The sequence below is a fragment of the Nerophis lumbriciformis genome, linkage group LG30 (genome assembly GCF_033978685.3).
Source record: "Nerophis lumbriciformis linkage group LG30, RoL_Nlum_v2.1, whole genome shotgun sequence".
NCBI classification, from domain to species: Eukaryota; Metazoa; Chordata; class Actinopteri; order Syngnathiformes; family Syngnathidae; genus Nerophis; species Nerophis lumbriciformis.
In genome coordinates this window covers 12,234,171-12,254,756 of record NC_084577.2, presented here as the reverse complement: position 1 = coordinate 12,254,756, position 20,586 = coordinate 12,234,171, and the positions used below count along the sequence as shown (strand labels likewise).

The 20,586-nt window shown below is 39.0% G+C and overlaps 2 protein-coding genes across 6 annotated transcripts; one reads left to right on the top strand and one right to left on the bottom strand.

Moving 5' to 3' along the window:
* Positions 1–1,024: 1,024 nt before the first annotated feature.
* ftr86 (finTRIM family, member 86) lies at positions 1,025–9,452 on the bottom strand. 3 transcript variants are annotated; one of them, XM_061925568.2, is made up of 12 exons: positions 9,331–9,452; positions 7,575–8,192; positions 7,366–7,461; positions 6,207–6,440; positions 4,970–5,135; positions 4,826–4,900; positions 4,692–4,733; positions 4,575–4,613; positions 3,628–3,663; positions 3,476–3,541; positions 3,172–3,374; positions 1,025–1,474 (listed from the first exon to the last, which is right to left on the bottom strand). In XM_061925568.2, the coding sequence occupies exons 1-12, from the start codon at positions 9,370–9,372 to the stop codon at positions 1,139–1,141; spliced, it is 1,953 nt and encodes a 650-aa protein (XP_061781552.1). In that variant the 5' UTR covers positions 9,373–9,452; the 3' UTR covers positions 1,025–1,138. The 3 variants fall into 3 exon arrangements, with proteins under 3 accessions (XP_061781552.1, XP_061781553.1, XP_061781551.1); XM_061925569.1 differs by having other exon boundaries at positions 7,575–8,179; positions 9,331–9,377; XM_061925567.1 differs by lacking the exon at positions 9,331–9,452 and adding an exon at positions 8,855–8,977 and having other exon boundaries at positions 7,575–8,179.
* On the top strand, positions 6,637–20,554 carry nudt8 (nudix hydrolase 8). 3 transcript variants are annotated; one of them, XM_061925573.1, is made up of 6 exons: positions 6,637–9,024; positions 13,565–13,670; positions 13,773–14,278; positions 14,347–14,479; positions 18,762–18,839; positions 19,058–20,554. In XM_061925573.1, exons 1-6 carry the CDS (start codon positions 9,002–9,004, stop codon positions 19,250–19,252), a joined length of 1,041 nt encoding a protein of 346 aa, XP_061781557.1. In that variant the 5' UTR covers positions 6,637–9,001; the 3' UTR covers positions 19,253–20,554. The 3 variants fall into 3 exon arrangements, with proteins under 3 accessions (XP_061781557.1, XP_061781555.1, XP_061781556.1); XM_061925571.1 differs by having other exon boundaries at positions 8,217–9,024; positions 13,565–14,278; XM_061925572.1 differs by lacking the exon at positions 6,637–9,024 and adding an exon at positions 9,055–9,362 and having other exon boundaries at positions 13,565–14,278.
* Positions 20,555–20,586: the final 32 nt, after the last annotated feature.

The window sequence follows — 20,586 nt, the reverse complement described above, 5'->3', positions numbered from 1 at the left end:
GTGATTGATAAAAATGCATTTTTTTCTATTTTAGCTTAAAGATGTTAAAATTGAGAAAATAGCTATTAAAAAAATCTGTTTTGGTTTTTCCTCACATAATAAATCTTGTTTCAAGAGGCTGCAACATCCCGAGGATGCGTAATTTAAGAATTGCAAGTTGAATAATGCTTGTTTTCAGAATAAAATACCTATTGTTTTTATTTTAAAAGTCCTGCTATGTATATGCAAATGTTAATTCAGCATGTCTTAAGTCAAATTATGTCCATGCAGCTACTTAATTTCACTAGTTTTTAAGTATTTTTTTCCTAAAACCTGGTCTTTTTATATTTTTTTTGCAGTGCAAAGGTTGCACTTTCGCCATGTGTCCTTTTCTGTGACCCCAATAAGGACAAGCAATATACAAAAATAACCTTTTTTGTGTGAAATAGGCTTCTCAATCACATAAGTATGTTTAAAAAACAGACAAAGGCACATATTGCATGATTGTGGCAGCTGATTGCATTAGCTCTGTACTCTTGTTTCCATACCAAGATGGCAATGCATTATTGCACTCTTGTTTTTGTGCTTTTCTTTGTTTCTTGAAATTGAACAAAGAGCACAGTCTACCAAGTCAAATGTTTCTGTGTTAAACATACTTGGCCAATAAAGCTATTTTAAAAAAAGAGCACAGAGCTGCTGCAACCAAGTGCCACTTCCATACAAAAGTAAAAGGCAACCAAACTAAGAGAGATGAATAATACATGTTGCGCACATACAATTGTGCAACACATACATAAATAAATCAAGCATTTGCTTGTATTGTTTCACTGTTCATTTCCTTGGATCAACTGAGTCAGTGACACTATGGTATGCTTTTAGGATTACGGTATATACACTGAAGTAACCAACATGGGGCCAGATCCTTCAGTGTTTACACATGAGCAATGCTGTTTTTTTTTTTAAATCTTCAATTTCAAGATGTAAGATTATAAGGAATCTAGTATGTTTTTTTTTTTACCATGATTAGCAAGTACAGAGGACTAGATTCTTTTTTCTGCTTGCACTTTATTAAATCAAACATTTCAGATTTCATTACATTCATTAGGCAAAGAGGACCAATAAAACAAGTTACAGCAACCCTTCTGCCTTTGTGCATATTTCACTCCAACTGGCAGATTGTGATTGTAGCTCCAGCTCCTCCCCAGAACCTGAATCCTGGATACAATGGGCCAGTGAACTGGGTCATATGTCTGTGGATGAGGTCAGCCTGGTTGTTGGTGATGCGGTAAAAGGCCAGAATTCCTGCATGCTGGTCCAAATAGGTACCAATCCTCCTGCTTTTGGGCGAGCCCAGAAGTTTTTCATGACCATTGTGCCAGAAGGAGAAACCTGTCCCAGACCAGTACAACGTCCAAGAATGGGGATTGTGGCCCAAACGGCTCTTGTCATCAGTAGATTTCCGATCCAGCTCCTTGTAGGCCACTCCAATGGTAATCTGGAGGATGAAGGACAAAACTTTCACATCTTTTCTGAAAAAAGTAACAATGTCATCAAAATGTTTGTTGTTAGACACTTTCATATGAGTTGCACATCGCAAAAATTTCCACTTATTTTAACGCTTTTACTGTAATTGATAGTAACATTAATCAACATTTAATGCACCGTATTTTCCGGCCTATAGAGCGCACTGGTATTAAAGCCGCACCCACCAAATTTTAGAAGAAAGAAAATATTTTTACAAATATCAGCAGCACCACAGATATATACCGGTGCCAAAGATTTTGTAAATGTTTATTTACCTACCTTAATTCTTTCCAAACAGTGCCTGTAACATGGCAGTAAAACGGCTGATCAAACAAAACAGAAGTCATCGTCATGGACCCTGTCCAATCAGCTAAACAGAATCAACTCCACAGTGACATTTTGGTGAGTTTACAAAACAATACAAAAAGAACGTCATTGTAAGTTAATAATACCAACAGACACTTGTAAACGTCTTAGCATATTTGCTAATGCCAACATCACTAGCTTGATTACGTTACGATAGCAAGTACAAATATGCATGAAAACACTCCATCACACATGGGAGAGGTTGGTAAGTATGAATTGTTTTAGTTATATTGTAAAAAGTTGCTTGGTGTGATTAATGAAGAATATTTCGAGCAGAAACGCTGTGACGGCTATACTTGCAGTTTAAGGCACAAAATGGGAAGTACATTTTTAAACCGCAGCACCTGCCGTGAGCGAACTCATCCATAAGATGACGCCATAGCACAAACAACACCTTTCCAATGTCTGTCGGTGTATTATGAAAACCATTTGTTGAATACAAAACATTGTATGTTCGAAAAGAAAAATCCATAAATTAGCTGCATTATTTTATAAGCCACAGGGTTCAAAGCGTTCAAAAAAAGTAGCCACTTATAGTCTGGGAAATACAGTATTTTACAATTTCAAGTACTTTAATTCTCACACATTTGTGATAAAATGCAGTTTCTTCCAGTATTGTAGAGCACAGAACTACATTCAGTGTCACTGAGAAAAAAAGGTTGACACCTTGGCTGGTTTTAATTTAAAAAACAAAACAAAAACAAACAAAAAAACAACAAAGTTTCTTCGAGCCTTCTGCAATTCTCCGCTCCACTTGGTTGACTTTATAAGAACCCCAAAACGCACCAACAAGTTTGTTTTCTTGCTCTTTAGCAGTAACATGGAATAGTCGATTGCATGAGAAGCTTGCAGTCAAAACACAATCATGATGAAGCATTTCCATGTACAAAAAGCGCACAAATAAACAAAAAAATTGTCTTAAAGAGAAGAACATTTGAATCATTGTTTTAAGAGATGTTGGAGGCTTCTAAAAATCCTGCCTTTTGGTCTAATAGTACCGGTAAGCTCAACCCTGGGTCTGCTCCCCACTTTACATGGGACTTTTACATGCTAAAAACATGAATTGTCGTGTACATACCATTGTTCTTCGAGGTGAAAAGAAGCAAGCAAACAGTCACTAATGGTGACTAAAGTAACTAAAAATAGTGTGTGTGACTTGGATGAGTAACTTTAATAACAGTAACATGTTAAATTACTCGTTACTGAAAAACGTGGTCATATTAAGAGTCAACGTCACTGCTCGTTAACATAAAAGCCTTAAGATGTTACGCTCTAAAACGTGATGATGCACATCCATTGTACCTTTTGTCCTGTCCACTCCACCTCCCAGTAGTAAGGGCTGCCAGCCAGTGGTTCTCTGCACAGAAGCTGCCTCCAGTACTGGAAACGTTTAGTGTGGTCAGTCAGGTTCAGGTTTACCGCTCGCAATGTGGCCTTATGTCCTCCATCTGACAGCAGTATATGCCGAAACACTGTGTCAGGGTCCATGGTGGGCTTAAAGCGAACTGAAGGGTAAAGATTGGCAAATTGGTATAAAACTCTGGAACTGCAGGAAAGATTTGCCTAAGCGATATGAACGATTCTTTGTCATATTTCTTGGACTTACATTTGAGTAATTCTTCTCTCATCTTTGGTTCTGGACTGACCAGTCCCACTGTTGTTCCAGAGAATGCTGAGGTCAAAAACAGTGAGAAAAATGTGATTGTAGTATAGTAGTTGTCAAAAATGCAAGTAATATAGTTGTGCTTTGGTGCTTACCTTGAAGCTGAGGAAACGGTAGTGGTGGCAGTAAAGCTACATTTGCAGACAGAAAAGTTTGGTTTAATTAAAACAACTCAACTAAATATGGTCTGGAGAAACATGATGCTAGAGTCCATTTTCTATAATTGGTATATGTAATCATACACAAATAAATGCATGCTTTAGGAAACACTGGCCACTAAGGGAAGGACATTATTATCAAACAAGATCAGCTGCTGCTCGACCTGATATCCAATATATGTAGAAACTAGGGCTGTCTTTGACTAGGGATTTTATCACCGGATCAGAATCTTACCATGGGGAGATTTTTTTTTTTTTCATTTTCAATAGCAGACATTCCATACTATGGCAATAAGATATTTTCTGAAATCTGTCACGTGAATGTTGCATTTTGTGAACAAAATAACCAGAACTGTTTTGTGTTAGGGTTTGTACTTGCTGCATAAAGCATAGGGGACAACGCCCCCTTGGGGCCCAAATAGGACACTGCCATTAAAGTTAAAGTTAAAAGTTAAAGTACCAATGATTATCACACACACACTAGGTGTGGCGAGATTATTCTCTGCATTTGACCCATCACCCTTGATCACCCCCTGGGAGGTGAGGGGAGCAGTGGGCAGCAGCGGTTGCCGCGCCCGGGAATCATTTTTGGTGATTTAACCCCCAATTCCAACCCTTGATGCTGAGTGCCAAGCAGGGAGGTAATGGGTCCCATTTTTATAGTCTTTGGTATGACTCGGCCGGGATTTGAACTCACAACCTACCGATCTCAGGGCGGACACTCTAACCACTAGGCCACTGAGTAGGTTAATACATTTGGAGCAAATGGTAAAGGGCGGCGTTACTAAAATCTAAAAACAGTTCTAAGAATCTTAAATTCTACTCATTACAAACTCAAGTAGCAACGATAGAGTGTGATAAACAAATGCTTATATTTTTCTTACGGACTGGAAGCTGACATGAAGGCTTGGTTGACACATGACCTGATGGAAAATTAATTAACAGATGAGCTCAGAGTAACATGTTCAAAAATAGTTGGTCACAAAGCTATAATCATCTACCTTGGGGTCGTGGAGGGGGTACAGGATTTAGCATCTCGTAAACTAGGGAAATAAAAAAAAAAAAGTCCAAGTCATAAATAGACAACTCTTTACCATTTAATAGTCAGGGAAACTTGATGGTGTTAAGTGACTACCAGTGTTTTGTACAGTGGCCTGTCCATGATCATCATCTGGAGTTACGCTTGGTGCTGTGGCGGAGTGCTCGTTCACTAAGAAGATAAAAAGACAGTGATCACTAGGAGACGTAAAAGGCGGAGAATAGAGGAACTAAAACTGACCTAATAAAGAAAGTGTGGCCAGTGTAGATTTGCACATCTCCTTTACGGACACGTGTAGTTCTTTTAAGGTCGAGCGGACAGATGCTGCCACCTCTTCCTCTTTGCTCAGTACTGACACGTCTGGGGTGGCACATGCTCCACCTGCCTGCTCCATGGTGAAGAAATTCTGAAGGGGAAAAAAAACACACCAGAAAAGATGTATTTGTCTGCAAAATGTGATTGAAAGTGTTCCGTTCAGAGTTTCCCACAGGATAGTGGGTCAATGTGGGGAGATGACATCCTTGACTAATTTGCCATGTTCCTGACTTTTTGCTTTCCATTTTTTAAATGTTATTTATATAAATGTACCACAGGCCAATAAAAAAAAAAAAAAAAGTAAATTAAAAAAAGGAAGCGTGGTCCAATACTGTGTACGCCCCTGATTTAGGAAACTTATTTCGGGAAGATGAAATGTTACCAAACAACGAAAGAGTGTCACCAGGCTTCTTAGCATTAAAGCAAGTCATAACTCTCACTGAACAAGAGACAGGGCTATGGATGTGCCCGGGGCCCTTCCACATCTCTCCTTTTACAGAGGTGGTAATGCTCACTTCTGTCCCTAGGCTTGTGGAGATGCCCTACATGTTTGGATTACAGCTTCCCAACATATACCCAGCCTTGTCTTGTTTTTAATGCTTACTACATGGAAAATACACTACAAATACTACAATAAATGTGAATACAAATAGATTTACCATTCTAGCCCTAAATATAGCAACAAAGTCGCTAACACTTACTCAGTGGCCTAGTGGTTAGAGTGTCTGCCCTGAGATCGGTAGGTTGTGAGTTCAAACCCCGGCCGAGTCATACCAAAGACTATAAAAATGGGACCCATTACCTCCCTGCTTGGCACTCAGCGTTAAGGGTTGGAATTGGGGGTTAAATCACCAAAAATGATTCCCGGGTGCAGCCACCGCTGCTGCCCACTGCTCCCCACTGCTCCCCTCACCTCCCAGGGGGTGATCAAGGGTGATGGGTCAAATGCAGAGAGTAATTTCGCCACACCTAGTGTGTGTGACTATCAGTGGTACTTTAACTTTAACTTGGCAACACTGACCCCACCTTCTTATCCTCTCACAGACCAGGTGTGTATTAGCCGTGTTAGGAAGTATAGGGCACCAAATCCATTTGTAGCGGTCCAAATTTATTCCTGGCTCACCACCACAAATAAATTTTTGGAAAAAAAACAAAAACAGACCTTTAAGAAGCAGGTGTGGTCCTGCATGTTTGCCAGCCTGCTTAGCTCCTCTCCCTTCAATCGGAGTTGGACCGCCTCCTGCTCCAGTCCGTGGATCAGGCCCTCGATTTGGCTTCCGAAAGACCGCTCGTGAGTGTCAAGAAGCTCACTGACCTGAGTGCTGGTGAGATTAACAATGCTGGCCACCTCAGAAAACAAACTGAGTCTCTCTTTCTGCAGAGCCTGGGCCAAAGCCTGAAACGAGAAGAATGAAGAGAAGGTCAGGGATGGGGCAATAATCAAAGGGTCCAGCTACGGCCTGAGCTTTTCCGTCATGACACAAGAACGCCCAATGGGGGTCGGTTCAACATACCGTTTCATCAACTAACTGCATATAGTTTTGCAAGTCATACTTGATATGTAATTTCTCCTTCCATATTGGCAATTTTATGTTGTGGTATGTTGTTCGGAGAAAACATTTGATAAGAGAATATGTCGGCAAGTAGGCAATTGTTTGTTTATTTCTTCTTGGTCTCATTTTATAACTACAGCCTTTCCCTCCTCACTTACCAACTCCTTACTTGGGCTAATGTTCATTAGATGGCTTAGTTAGTTCTCCCAACTCATACAGAACGAAAATCTTATTTTTAAAACCACAAGAATGCCCATTTGTGGCTGAACTTGGATGATATTGCACTAATGAACATATATCCACCTTATCCTGTGTCATAGGCTGAAGACTAACATAACACAAACAAGTGGACTAAACTGCACCCACAACAGAGCTGAACAGACAATGGAAAAATAAATATCACGATCCAATGCACACGAACAAGCAACGTAATTTCTAAATATTATGTTACTTAACGAGATGTGCCGTTTTTGTCTATTGATTTATATTCTAAAAAAAGACCACTGTCCGGGCCCTCCAATGCCAATGGGACGTTTTAAAAAAAGGTAGAACAAAACAATGAGGGGTATTAATATTGGTAATAAAACATTTTTTTAAAAGTGTGATTGGTGCGTTTGATATTATCATCCTAGAGAATCACTATCTAAATTCTGAGAAAGAACATTGTTTTGCAGAATCGATCAGCACGACCACATTGCAAATTAGTTAAACAAAACCAAAGAAAGTAGATTTTGTCCAAAACAGACAAATATTAACAATTGCCCATACCTTATGTTGATGAGTAACATTCGGGACATCCTTTAGTGTGTTCTCTGTCTCATGGACTAGTCTCTTCACTTCTGCTTGCACCTGAGTAAGTTCTTTCTAAAATGTACACACATTTAGTAATTATTAACATAAAAAAGCATCACACTTGACCAATATATTCATGAAAGAAAGAAAAAAAATGTGGTGGTGTTAACAGTTATTTAACATACTTGTCTCTGCTTCCTCTCTTCCGCAGGTTTTAGCACGCTGTGTCCTTTGTGTCCATGGTAACAACACACCTCGCACACATACTCCCTGTCCTCATGGCAAAAGAGGTCCAGGGGCCGGTTGTGTTTTGGACAAGGTCTGGAAGTCGATGTGGGAAGCTGAGGGTACACACTGCCTTCCTGTGATCCCATATATGTTCTATATCCAATATCCCTATCCCATAACTCCAGGTAGACAGGCTCTGACGGTGGAGCACAAGAGAACATCGAAGAGCCACTTTGTGTGAGGGTGTTGGTCCTCAGCTTCTCCATAGCTTCCACGAGAACCGTGCTCTTAGCCAGTGTAGGTCGAGGATTGAAGCGCTGCCGGCATTGGGGGCATCTGTACTGGCCCTTGCTGTCCCCTTTGTCCCAGTGGCTTTGGATACAAGCCAAACAGTAAGAGTGTCCACAGGGTAGAGTTGCTGGGTCCTTCAGGCTCTCCAGGCATACGGAGCACGCAAAGGTCTCTTCTTCAGCCCAGGCAGCGGCCGCCATGAGTGTGATGGGGTCAGGAACTCCGCTTTCCAAGGCGTCAGAAGTCACAAGAGGCAAGTTGTTCCCTCGAGCTGAGGAAACACACTAGATAGTAGATTGTAAAATGACAGGTCACATCATTGGCACGCTACTTAAACAGTAGCAGCTTGGGCTCTTAAACCAGTTTACCTGGTTCTGGAGAGTTTCTCTCTAAATAGGGCGGTTTAAATCTGTGAAACTATATGGTTTTATGGTTATGTTTATGTGTTTACTCTTTCCAGACTACATATTCATAGTGTATTTAATATGATGACACTAACAATAATTAATTATTGTGTTTACATTATGGCATATAAGGGTTTGTTTACTCTGTCATTTTCCAATAGGGGGGTAGGAATAGAGAATGTACTGATAAAAAGGAAATAAAAAAGAAAAGTGTTATACAAAAGGAAAGAAAATAAGCAAGGAGTAAAAAAAATAAAGAAAATTAACTTAAGCTACAAATTAACATAAACTATATAATGTAAATACGAGTAGATAAAATACAAATATTGTAGATTGAACAAAAATAGAAAATAAATTATACAAAACTGTTTGAAATTCCTATGCGTGGTTAATTTAATGTGCTGCCATGGGACATTTTAAAAGATATTGTATTGGTGACTGGTGAGTGGTGATGTAAACAGCAAGGAATGCAGGGTTTGCCCAACATGTCGTCAGACTCTGTAAAAAAAAAACCCCCAAAAAAAACAAAGTGCTATTCTTACCTGCCTTGTTGACACTAATTGGACAAAAATGATGTGAAACAGGTTTTGCGTCGTGACTGCGCAGTGAGAGGGCAACAGTGACGAACATGAAAAGACCCGGCGCCATTTTGACTTATGGCTGCCGGTTAGCTTGGCGGCAGGCTACAAATGCAGTGTATTCAACTTTCCAGGTAAGTTACTTTCAAAATGTACACTTCCGTGGTAAGAGAGTGTTAATGGCCAGGCTTAAGACAAGGCGTATTAAAACCGTGTATATAACTAAATGTACTGTCTGGTGCTTTGTCTTATGCTAACGCATTAGCCTCATAGCAGTCAGGCATAGCCACGGTCGCCTAAAGTTGATTATGTATATTCAAGTATCTAAACTTAAGACAAAGAATTTAAACAGTTCGTTAAATGTCAACAATTAAGTATTTCTACCACCTTTAAAGCTCACAGCGCCTGCTAGCCGACTTTGACTTGAGAACCAAACTCACCTGGACTTGCAATAACTCCTCCTCCTTGGCAGGTGAAATCATTCAATTTTATAGCGATAGTGTAGGTATGTGGGCCGAAAAACAAAGGAAAAAAAAGATTTGCATTAAACAGGTAATATCAGACATGTCTTGTAAAGACAATTCCAGTGATATAAATGTAATTTTCCCGTGATAAATGTGGACATCACATGTGTGGTTGTGTAGACCAGTGTTTTTCAACCTTTTTTGAGACAAGGCACATTTTTTGCGTTGAAAAAATTCGGAGGCACACCACCAGCAGAAATCATTAAAAAACGAAACTCAGTTGACAGTAAAAAGTCGTTGTCGCAATTGTTGGGTATGACTTTAAAGCATAACCAAGCAGGCATCACTATAGCTCTTCTCTCAAAGTAGATGTACTGTCAGGACCTGTCACATCACACCCTGACTCTTTTTGAGTTTTTTGCTGTTTTCCTGTGTGGAGTGTTTTACTTTTTGTCTTGCGCTCCTATTTGGGTGACTTTTCCTGTTCTGTTGGTATTTTCCTGTAGCAGTTTCATGTCTTCCTTTGAGCGATATTCCCCGCATCTGCTTTGTTTTAGCAATCATGTTGCTATCCTTCTTTGTGGGGACATTGTTGATTGTCATGTCATGTTTGGATGTACTTTGTGGACGCCATCTTTGCTCCACAGTAAGTCTTTGCTGTCGTCCAGCATTCTGTTTTTGTTTACTTTGTAACCAGTTCAGGTTTAGTTTTGTTCCCTAAGCTTCAATGCCTTTTCTTAAGTGCACTCACCTTTTGCTTAGTTTTGGTTTTAGCATTAGACACCTTTTTACCTGCACGCTGCCTCCCACTGTCATCTGCATATTGGGATCACAACAAACCATGTTCCGACATCTACAAAGCAATTAGCTACCTACTGATATTGAAGAGTATAATATTGTTACTCTGCCGAGCTCTAGACAGCACCGACACTCAACAACAACACATCATTTGCAGAATATAATTACTTGTTTGCAAAAAATATTTTTACCCCAAATAGGTGAACTTACATAATCTCCCACGGCACACCAGACTGTATCTCACGGCACACTAGTGTGCCGCGGCACAGTGGTTAAAAAACACTGGTGTAGACCACAATACAAAAATTTTTTGGTTTCCACTTATGAGGATATTATACTGCCGATTAGTGGTGGAGTAAAAGTTTACCACATCACATGCCACTGCGGGCCAAAGTGGACCACATCTGATCTTTTTAAAAATCTTTAAATAAGATAAAAATCTAACTTTATCAAACAGACTTCAGCATAAATGTTTATACAATGTGGCCTGGACCTCACTTGCATGCGCAGTTTGATAAAGTAAAAACAAAATAAGTTTACCGGATTCTGGGAATGAACAAGGAAGTCACTACTGTTACTTAGCAAAATTAAATTTTACATACCCTAAAAATTAAAACAAATTAAAGTAATGTATCATATTTTACAGACTGTAAAGAGCACTTAAAATTATTTATTTTTTGTCGAAAAATCGACAGTACAGATCAAAGCAATTGTATTTGGTACATGGTGTAAGAAGTGTGACCAGTAGATGGCAATCACACATAAGAGATACTAGTGGACTTCAGGTTGATGCCCCATGTTCCATAAATGATGCTCGCAAGTACAGGTTAGCAAGCGAGCACAAATAAATTTGAAATATTCATTGAGCATGTAGAACATTACACACGGCGCTCAAAAATCTGTCAAAATGTTAGTATGACTTTGGTGTACTACGAAGCCGCACGGCTTGATGAATTGTCAGAGCATTAAGTTAAAGTTAAGTTAAAGTACCAATGATTGTCACACACACTAGGTGTGGTGAAATTCGTCCTCTGCATTTAACCCATCCCCTTGATCACCCCCTGGGAGGTGAGGGGAGCAGTGGGCAGCAGCGGTGCCGCACCCGGGAATAACTTCTGGTGATTTAACCCCCAATTCCAACCTTTGATGCTGAGTGCCAAGTAGAGAGGTAATGGGTTCCATTTTTATAGTTTTTGGTATGACTCGGCCGGGATTTGAACTCACAACCTACCGATCTCAGGGCGGACACTCTAACCACTAGGCCACTGAGTAGGTTACCATAGTCATACGTGCTGTGTTTCAACATACAGGTATTATTTTTTGTGTATAAGGACCCCAAAATCGCACCTATTGGGAGACATTATCTGGTGTTTTGTTTCGCAATATTATGAAAAAGCAACTTCTCTTACCTATTGGTTCCTGCTGTTGTGTTGTAATCTTTTTATGGCTGTTAATTGGAGGAGACATGGACATCAGCGTTATTTGTCATTTCACTTATGTAAAAAAAAAAAGTGGATGTAACATGTAATAAAATACGCCACAGCGTAAACGTAATTTTCGGTCCTTCAACAATCGATATTTCTTAGGAATCAAAATATATCTTCATGACATATTATTTGTGCACTATTGAATAGTGATGCACTGAAAATTTGGCTGCCTAAATTAGATTTTAGATCACAGAAACAGCGCTGCCAAAACCGGATTTTGTGATGACGTATCCACTTCTTCTGCTGGCGGGCCGCATTTTGTCCTCCTGCGCACACGAAAGACGCAAGTCGACCAAAGATCACGTACAAGTCGCAAACATTACCGTTTGGACTGCAGTCACATTTCAAAAGATCAGATTCTAAACAGATTCGGACTACCTCCGCGAAAATATCAGATTTCAAGCACTTTGAAGCATTTAGTGTGGCTTGAGGGCAAGAAAATCAAATGGCAACTTTCATCTTTTTTTGTTTTAATACTCATTGGGTCCCAAAGAGCCCAAACAAAAAATTAAAAATGCATGCCATACAAGAATTTTGGTCTTAGGAGGCCACAAAAGTGATGGAGTTTTAAAACCGGTGAAAATGCACTGATTTATGGTCAACTGTTATAGTACAATGTCAGTGGGGCTCAAGATTTTTGGTGGGACCGTTTTGTTAAAAATGTCATGACTTTCTTCAAATTTACCTAATTTTTAAAAGGTTGGTGTCATTGAAAAGCTTGCTAAACAAAGAAACAGAAAAAAGAGGTTTTACAGTTACGGACCGATGTATTTTTAATTGATTTAATTCATGAAAATAGGGTTGTGATGAAAAATTTGTGTGAACATGACTGCTCAAACTCGATTTGTGACAAAACAAATGGCCAAGCACGCGGAGGGTCCAAAAAAATCAGTGTGCAAATCAATCAATTTAAAAGGTATTTGACGGACTCGCAGATAAATGTATAACTTAGATTAGGGATTCAAATTAATATTTTACTCAACGGCATTTATTTGCAGGGAGGTTTTGTCAAGTGTAAATTTGCCAAATTTTGTCAGAGCTTTGTAGCGCAAGTACTTTCGTAAATTTCGATATACTGGATGAACTTGAATATGTGTTGTATGTCATGAGTACTAGTGTATGTATAGTAGTGATGAAAACAACGCAAACATATTTGAACTCTGAAAACAGCGATCAGGTCGCTACTCAAGATGGCGCAATCAAGTGTGAAACACTGCCAGCGGCGAATACACACATAACTACATAGTAGAAAAGACAGTTGATTCAAAACATTGTGTAAGTACTACTTCCAAAAGATACCTTAAGCCAAACACTGTAGCCGAATGATAACTCTATTGTTTGCATGGATCTAGCTAGCCATCTTAAACAAAAAGCAAAAGGATACAATGCAATTCCAGATGGTAAGATTAAAAGGTAAAAGGGGAAAGTCTGGTCGAGGGCTGCAGCTATCAAATACTTTAGTAATCAACAATTTTTTCCGAATAATCCAGTAATCGGATAAAACACAATATTTTAGGGAAAATAGTTGAAACAGACTTTTCTCTTGCCATAACTTTCATTCTATGTTTCTAATAAAGTAAATGCACATCATTCACATTGAAATTGCGCTTCTAACATGGGCATGAATAAAAAAATAAAATCTGCCACACAGATTACATCACACCGCCATTCTCCTGTGTGTTCTATTGCACATCCGTGCGAAAAAACTCCATGTGGTATGGATTCATCACATTGTTTTAGTTACACTCATTACTCAATTAATCAAAGCAACAGAATATACATTGCAGATTTTTCCTAAACAATTAATACGTGCAGCCCTAGCCTGGTCCTAGCAAGGTAGTAAATTTGGCAATGATCATTACGGTGAAATTATTATGAGAATTACTCGCTTTACTAACCAATTTGTGTGTTTTTTCTGTTAATAGCATGTTCCGGGGCCCACAGATGGGGATTGGGTCATTGCTGCGACTAATTGAGGCCCACACAAGTGCTGGATGGTGTCTAAAAGAATCCTTCCTGCACACAGAGACTGTATCCTGTCTAAAAAAGTGCTTTCTTTTTAGCACTAACTGTGAAAATCAATTGCAGCAAGAGGCCTCATTTCAAGACCTTAACTCCAAGGTCCCTGCAAAGTCCAAACTATTGTGTTCTTTTTGGAAACACACTGAAGTGGAGGATTATGTCCAGAACCAAAAAACTGTGAATGCGCATCAGGACTTTGTATCCGGTCTTCCACCCTGGAGAAGACGTGGGAACATTTTCAAGCCGTCGCACTCGCATTTCACTAATAAAAGTTACGGTAATCATTTCAGTAATGGACAAAGATCTTTACAATGGTTAAAAATCCAGAACAAAGCACAGGCATATAGCCACTCATTTAACCAAACCAGAGCAGTTCTTGGTGCTTGGAGTGATTGTCTAACACAGGAAAATGAAAACAGGTGTCGACAACTCCTGGGGCCTAATGTGACAATGTATAAAGTGGACAAAGAGAGAAAAGGGGGCAGTCTGAGCAAAGGAAAAAGTCAGGGAAGATGGGCGTCCATTCTAGTGTCTCTCTGTAGTGTAGGAAATGAACCGGCATTTCTCTTCACGCTGCGCTCCAGAACGCTCACGGGCAGGCACAAAGGAGACGTCAGGTTAGTGGCCAAAAACCCCCAAACATTTTTCACTTCTGCATGGGTCCTCAATTTTGCTTTTTTTGTAGCTTTGCTGGGGGCAAGAGTGATCCGTCAGACACTGATGTGGTGGCCACTGCACTGAGAGAGGCACGGGAGGAGCTCGGTGTCAGTGTCTCTTCAGAAAGGGTGTGGGGTGTTCTCAAGCCTCTTAGGGACATGGTAAGTGGGAACTTCTAACTTATATGATTTTGATTCCATTAACTCAGTGATGTCCCTCACTTTCACACCAGGTTTTTTTTGTTTTGTGAGGTCACTCATTAAGATAACAAGAGAAAAAGGGAGGACTGTTTTTTTTCTGGACTATATAAGCCACACCCAAAAATGTTTTTGAATTTTTTTATTTTTTTCATATATTAGTCGCATCAGCCTATAAGCTGCAAATATATATGTTGCGAATTGTATTTACACAGAAAGATTTTAGAATCATTTATATATATATACCTTAATTGTTTCCAAACGGTATCTGTAACACAGCAGTGAAACGGCTGATCAAACAAAACAGAAGTCATCGTCATGGAACCACAAGCGGCGGAAGCTAGGTCTCCAATCAACTAAACAGACTCAATAACTCCACAGTGAAGTCTCTGTAAATTTACTGAGGAATGTGTTAAACTGGAACTATACAAAAATAATGCCACTGTAAGGTAATAATAGTAACACAGACATACGTACAAATATGCATGAAAACACTCCTACAGACATCACACATGGTACGGTTTATAGAGAATTGTTTGTTATATTGTAAAATTTACAAACATTGCTTGGATGAATGAATGAAGAATCCATACGAGTAGAAACGTTATTGACGATTAAAAGACATAACTGCTTCTACTTCCGGTTCAAAGCTTTACACAGCTGCACCTACGGTGAGCAAACTCTACCAAAAGATAGCACGTGGCTAATGAAAACTATCAACAAAGAAAAATCCATAAATTAGCCACACCGTTTTGTAAGCCGCATGAAAAAAAGTGTGGCTTACAGTCCGGAATTTACAGTAATTAACTTTCATAAAAATATTATCAAATACTTCTTATTCCTATTTATTTATTTTGGTAACATTAAAAAACATTTGTAATCGTTCTTACCTTCTTTTGTATTTGTATGTGAAGTATATGCACTATCTCCCATGAAAACATACCGTATTTTCCGGACTATAGAGCGCACCGGTGTACAAGCCGCACCCACTAAACTTCAGAAGAATCCCCCCCATATATTAGCCGCACCAGACTATAAGCCGCAGTTATTTACAGAAAAAAAAAGTAAATATTTATTTTCATACCTTAATTGTTTCCAAACGGTGTCTGACAGTAAACGGCTGATCAAACAAAACAGAAGTCATCATCATGAACCCACTGGCTGTGGAAGCTAGCTCTTCAATCAGCTAAACAGTCTCAATAACTACACAGTGACGTTTTGGTGAACTTACAAAACTGAAACAATAGAAAAATAATGCAATTATAAGTTGATAATACTAACACAGACACTTGTAAATATTTTAGCATATTAGCTTATGCTAAGGACGCTTGCTTGATCACATTACGATTGCATGTACAAACCCCGTTTCCATATGAGTTGGGAAATTGTGTTAGATGTAAATATAAACGGAATACAATGATTTGCACATCCTTTTCAACCCATATTCAATTGAATGCATGACAAAGACAAGATATTTGATGTTCAAACTCATAAACTTTTTTTTTTTTGTGCAAATAATAATTAACTTAGAATTTCATGGCTGCAACACGTGCCAAAGTAGTTGGGAAAGGGCATGTTCACCACTGTGTTACATCACCTTTTCTTTTAACAACACTCAATAAACGATTGGGAACTGAGGAAACTAATTGTTGAAGCTTTGAAAGTGGAATTCTTTCCCAATCTTGTTTTATGTAGAGCTTCAGTCGTTCAACAGTGCAGGGTCTCCGCTGTCGTACTTTAAGCTTCATAAAGCGCCACACATTTTCGATGGGAGACAGGTCTGGACTGCAGACGGGCCAGGAAAGTACCCGCACTCTTTTTTTACGAAGCCATGCTGTTGTAACACGTGCTGAATGTGGCTTGGCATTGTCTTGTTGAAATAAGCAGGGGCGTCCAAGAAAAAGACGGCGCTTAGATGGCAGCATATGTTGTTCTAAAACCTGTATGTACCTTTCAGCATTAATGGTGCCTTCACAGATGTGTAAGTTACCCATGCCTTGGGCACTAATACACCCCCATACCATCACAGATGCTGGCTTTTGGACTTTGCGTCGATAACAGTCTGGATGGTTCGCTTCCCCTTTGGTCCGGATGACACGATGTCGAATATTTCCAAAAACAATTTGAAATGCGGACTCGTCAGACCACAGAACACTTTTCCACTTTGCATCAGTCCATCTTAGATGATCTCGGGCCCAGAGAAGCCGGCGGCGTTTCTGGATGTTGTTGATAAATGGCTTTCGCTTTGCATAGTAGAGCTTTAACTTGCACTTACAGATGTAGCGTCGAACTGTATTTAGTGACAGTGGTTTTCTGAAGTGTTCCTGAGCCCATGTGGTGATATCCTTTAGAGATTGATGTTGGTTTTTGATACAGTGCCGTCTGAGGGATCGAAGGTCACGGTCCTTCAATGTTGGTTTCCAGCCATGCCGCTTACGTGGCGTGATTTCTCCAGATTCTCTGAACCTTTTGGTGATATTATGGACCGTAGATGTTGAAATCCCTAAATTTCTTGCAATTGCACTTTGAGAAACATTGTTCTTAAACTGTTTGACTATTTGCTCACGCAGTTGTGGACAAAGGAGTGTACCTCGCCCCGTCCTTTCTTGTGAAAGACTGAAAATTTTTTGGGAAACTGTTTTTATACCCAATCATGGCACCCACCTGTTCCCAATTAGCCTGCACACCTGTGGGATGTTCCAAATAAGTGTTTGATGAGCATTCCGCAACTTTATCAGTATTTATTGCCACCTTTCCCAACTTCTTTGTTACGTGTTGCTGGCATCAAATTCTAAAGTTAATGATTATTTGCAAAAAAAAAAGTTTATCAGTTTGAACATCAAATATGTTGTCTTTGTAGCATATTCAACTGAATATGGGTTGAAAATGATTTGCAAATCATTGTATTCCGTTTATATTTACATCTAACACCATTTCCCAACTCATATGGAAACGGGTTTTGTACAAGTATGCCTGGAAACACTCCTACAGATACCACACATGGTACGATTTATAAGTAAGAATTGTTTTAGCTATATTGTAAAACTTTTATTAACATTGCTTGCAGGGATGAATGAAGAATCCGTACGGAACGGCATTTGTACTTTCAGTTAAAAACCTGCAGTGGGCAATTTCCTCCAAAAGATGGCGCCACAGCACAAACAATAAGACACCTTTTCAGTGTCTGTTGAAAACTATTTGTTGAATACAAAACATTAATGTCTGTTAGGATTTTACATGTAATGTACATGCAATCGTACTTTATAAATAAACATTGATTGATTGATTGATTGATATATAATCCTCCATATTGGCAACATTCATTTATTCAGCAGATCATTAAAAAAAAGTATTCTTGCGTCTGAGAAAACCAAAACAAATGCTGGTTCCTTGCTGATTAGTCACAGAGTGACGTTCATCTGCTAGCTCACGATCGCACTCATTTCTCAGTGTGGCGGGTCAGAGTACTACAAGAGGTACTCTAATAAAGTGCTCAGGTGTCCCCTTGGTCCTGGAGCCACTATGTGGCTTCGTAGCCATTTTTCAGGCTCCCTCTCCAGAATAAACAGCTGTATTTACAGTCCGATTATCAATAATTACTATGTCACCCTTACATTAAAAAAAATATTCAAGCTGTAGATTCTTTATTTTACAAACTACAAATTAATGGTGTAAAAATGTCTGCAAAAAAGCATAATATTAGGTTCATGTGTAAAACAATAGATTTTTCAATTTGGTTTAATCATGATTAATCACAGATTATTACATGTTTGCATAATTTTAATTAATTTGACCCAAATGCTATTTTATCGTCACAATGTCATCCAGGAACATTTTTAAAATGTTTTACTTAAATGTACATAAGTTATTTGCTGAAAACTCTGTAACAGTTTATCTAAAGTCAGAGTGTATTTTAGAGTGAAATTTGTCAGCGAGCACCCCAGTTGCAGTCTCCTTACTCATCTTTGCACTGCATGCATGCATTTATGCAATGATTTTTTTTAGATTAATCAAAAGAGCTAGCTTGTTATTTTTGACAGCCCTAGTTTTTCTTTTTCCATCATGACAGGTGAGTTTCATCCTCACCTGCCTACCTTAACCGCATGTTGCTGGTTCAACTTTATTTGGACAAACATCTACAAAAACTGAAATGGGAGCTGATTGAAAATAATGAAAATAGTATGAATAAAAAATATAAGTTCCAATGGAAAGTCATACTTATACTGTTTTTCTTACCTTTCTTCAGTCAGGGATGATGGTTGCTCCTGTGCTGGCTAATGTTGGTCCTTTCGAGGAGTTATCCTTCAAACCAAACCCAGGAGAGGTATAGTTCTATTTAGTTGTTTACTTGTGGCATTAAGTGTTTATTGGGAGGAGTCCCATATATTTGTGGTATATCTTGTTCATTTTTACTGGTGACTCAATTTAAACTATCATCATTAACTGTAATTATATAAGATATTAAATTTCTCTAGTCTGTGTTTAACCACATCAATTCATGTGCACCCAAATTCATGTTTTCCTTTTTCCCCCTCATCTCAGGTGGAAGAGATTTTCACATTGTCCGTGCCCCATTTGTGCGACCCTCAAAACCGTGGCTACACACACTTCCGCACAGGGGACAAGTACGGCTACACGTTGCCGGTGTTTCGTAACGGGAAGCATCGAGTGTGGGGACTGACTGCTGTTGCCTTAGACCAGACGCTGAAGCTTCTTGTCCCGCCACAACTGCAGTGAAGGTTGAAGATTTTCGTATTTGAAAATGTTCAATCAAGTTTAGTGTGGCACATTCATCTGAATACCACTCTCCTGGGTAGTTTAACCTATACATGATTACTGTATTATTACATAAATATTCACATAGGGAAAACCTTCCCTAAAAATCCTGTGATGTGAAATGAGCAGCTTTAATATGAATCAAACAACGTTTTATTTAGATGTTAAAAAAATATTTGCACAGACTAAAAAAACTAGTTATTTATGATGCAAAGCTATATAAGCTATATATGCGAACACCTTTATAGTATACGTACACACATCACAATGTGGTGTGTTGAAGAACAAATGCATTAAAGAAACTGAAAAGTTTGTTGAAAGTAGTTTTTATTGGTCATGTATTTCTAACAAGACAAATCGTGTGGCTAGTATGCCAAGTTGATTTGCTGGACGTCATTGCAAATTTATCTGTGGACATAAATCATTGCGATGATTTGCAAAGGGTGAATCAAGGCAAATGGACTCTTTTTTTTTGAAGACTTTTTGCCCAAAAAATTTAGGTGTGGAGTTTCATTATTTATGTCCCTGTGGGCATTTCCCGAGTAGAAATAGCTTCCACCCCCCACACCTGTCTCAAACAAGCGGCCCACCACTGTAAGAGACCAAACAACCCTTAAAGAAACGCATGGCACGGCATAGGAGAGCAAACTACAAAACACCACTAAATAGAGGAGAAAGTTTACACCAATGCTTACAACAATGTCCTCTCTTCCCCAAAGATTGTCTCCATCCACAGGAAGTTGTTTTGCCACCAGGATTTAGTATGCAGGACGGTCATTCACCAGTCATGTCGGGTAATCATTTTTTTTATTTTTATTTTTTATTTTTTTGTCGGGTAATCATAACAACAACTATTGGGACATAAACACCACAGACATAAATAGAGAGACTGCTTGCCTAAAATTTTAGAACTGAAGAAGCCTTTTGGACAAATACGGAAACGTCTTTAACAAACAAGAGGAGTCCAATTCCCTCGATTCACCCATTACGGATTATCACAACATGGATAACTGAGAATCACAGTCATAATTGTGATGGACTATGAACCCTTGCTGAGAAGGCATATCATTCTAGTCTTGAGTGAGGCATTTGTTTTGGTGCTATGTTTTTCTGTTATGTTTGTTGGATATTTAAACCGATTACAGTCAACCCGCTACTTTAGCAGTGCCCATGATTGTATATGTTGGTGGTGCTGTTGTGCAAGGTGCTACAAACTCGTAGTTTCAAATCAGGATGAAGTAAAATAAAATGGCTTTGACTGTTTTTTTGGTGTCTTGAAGTCTGTTTTTGTTTTG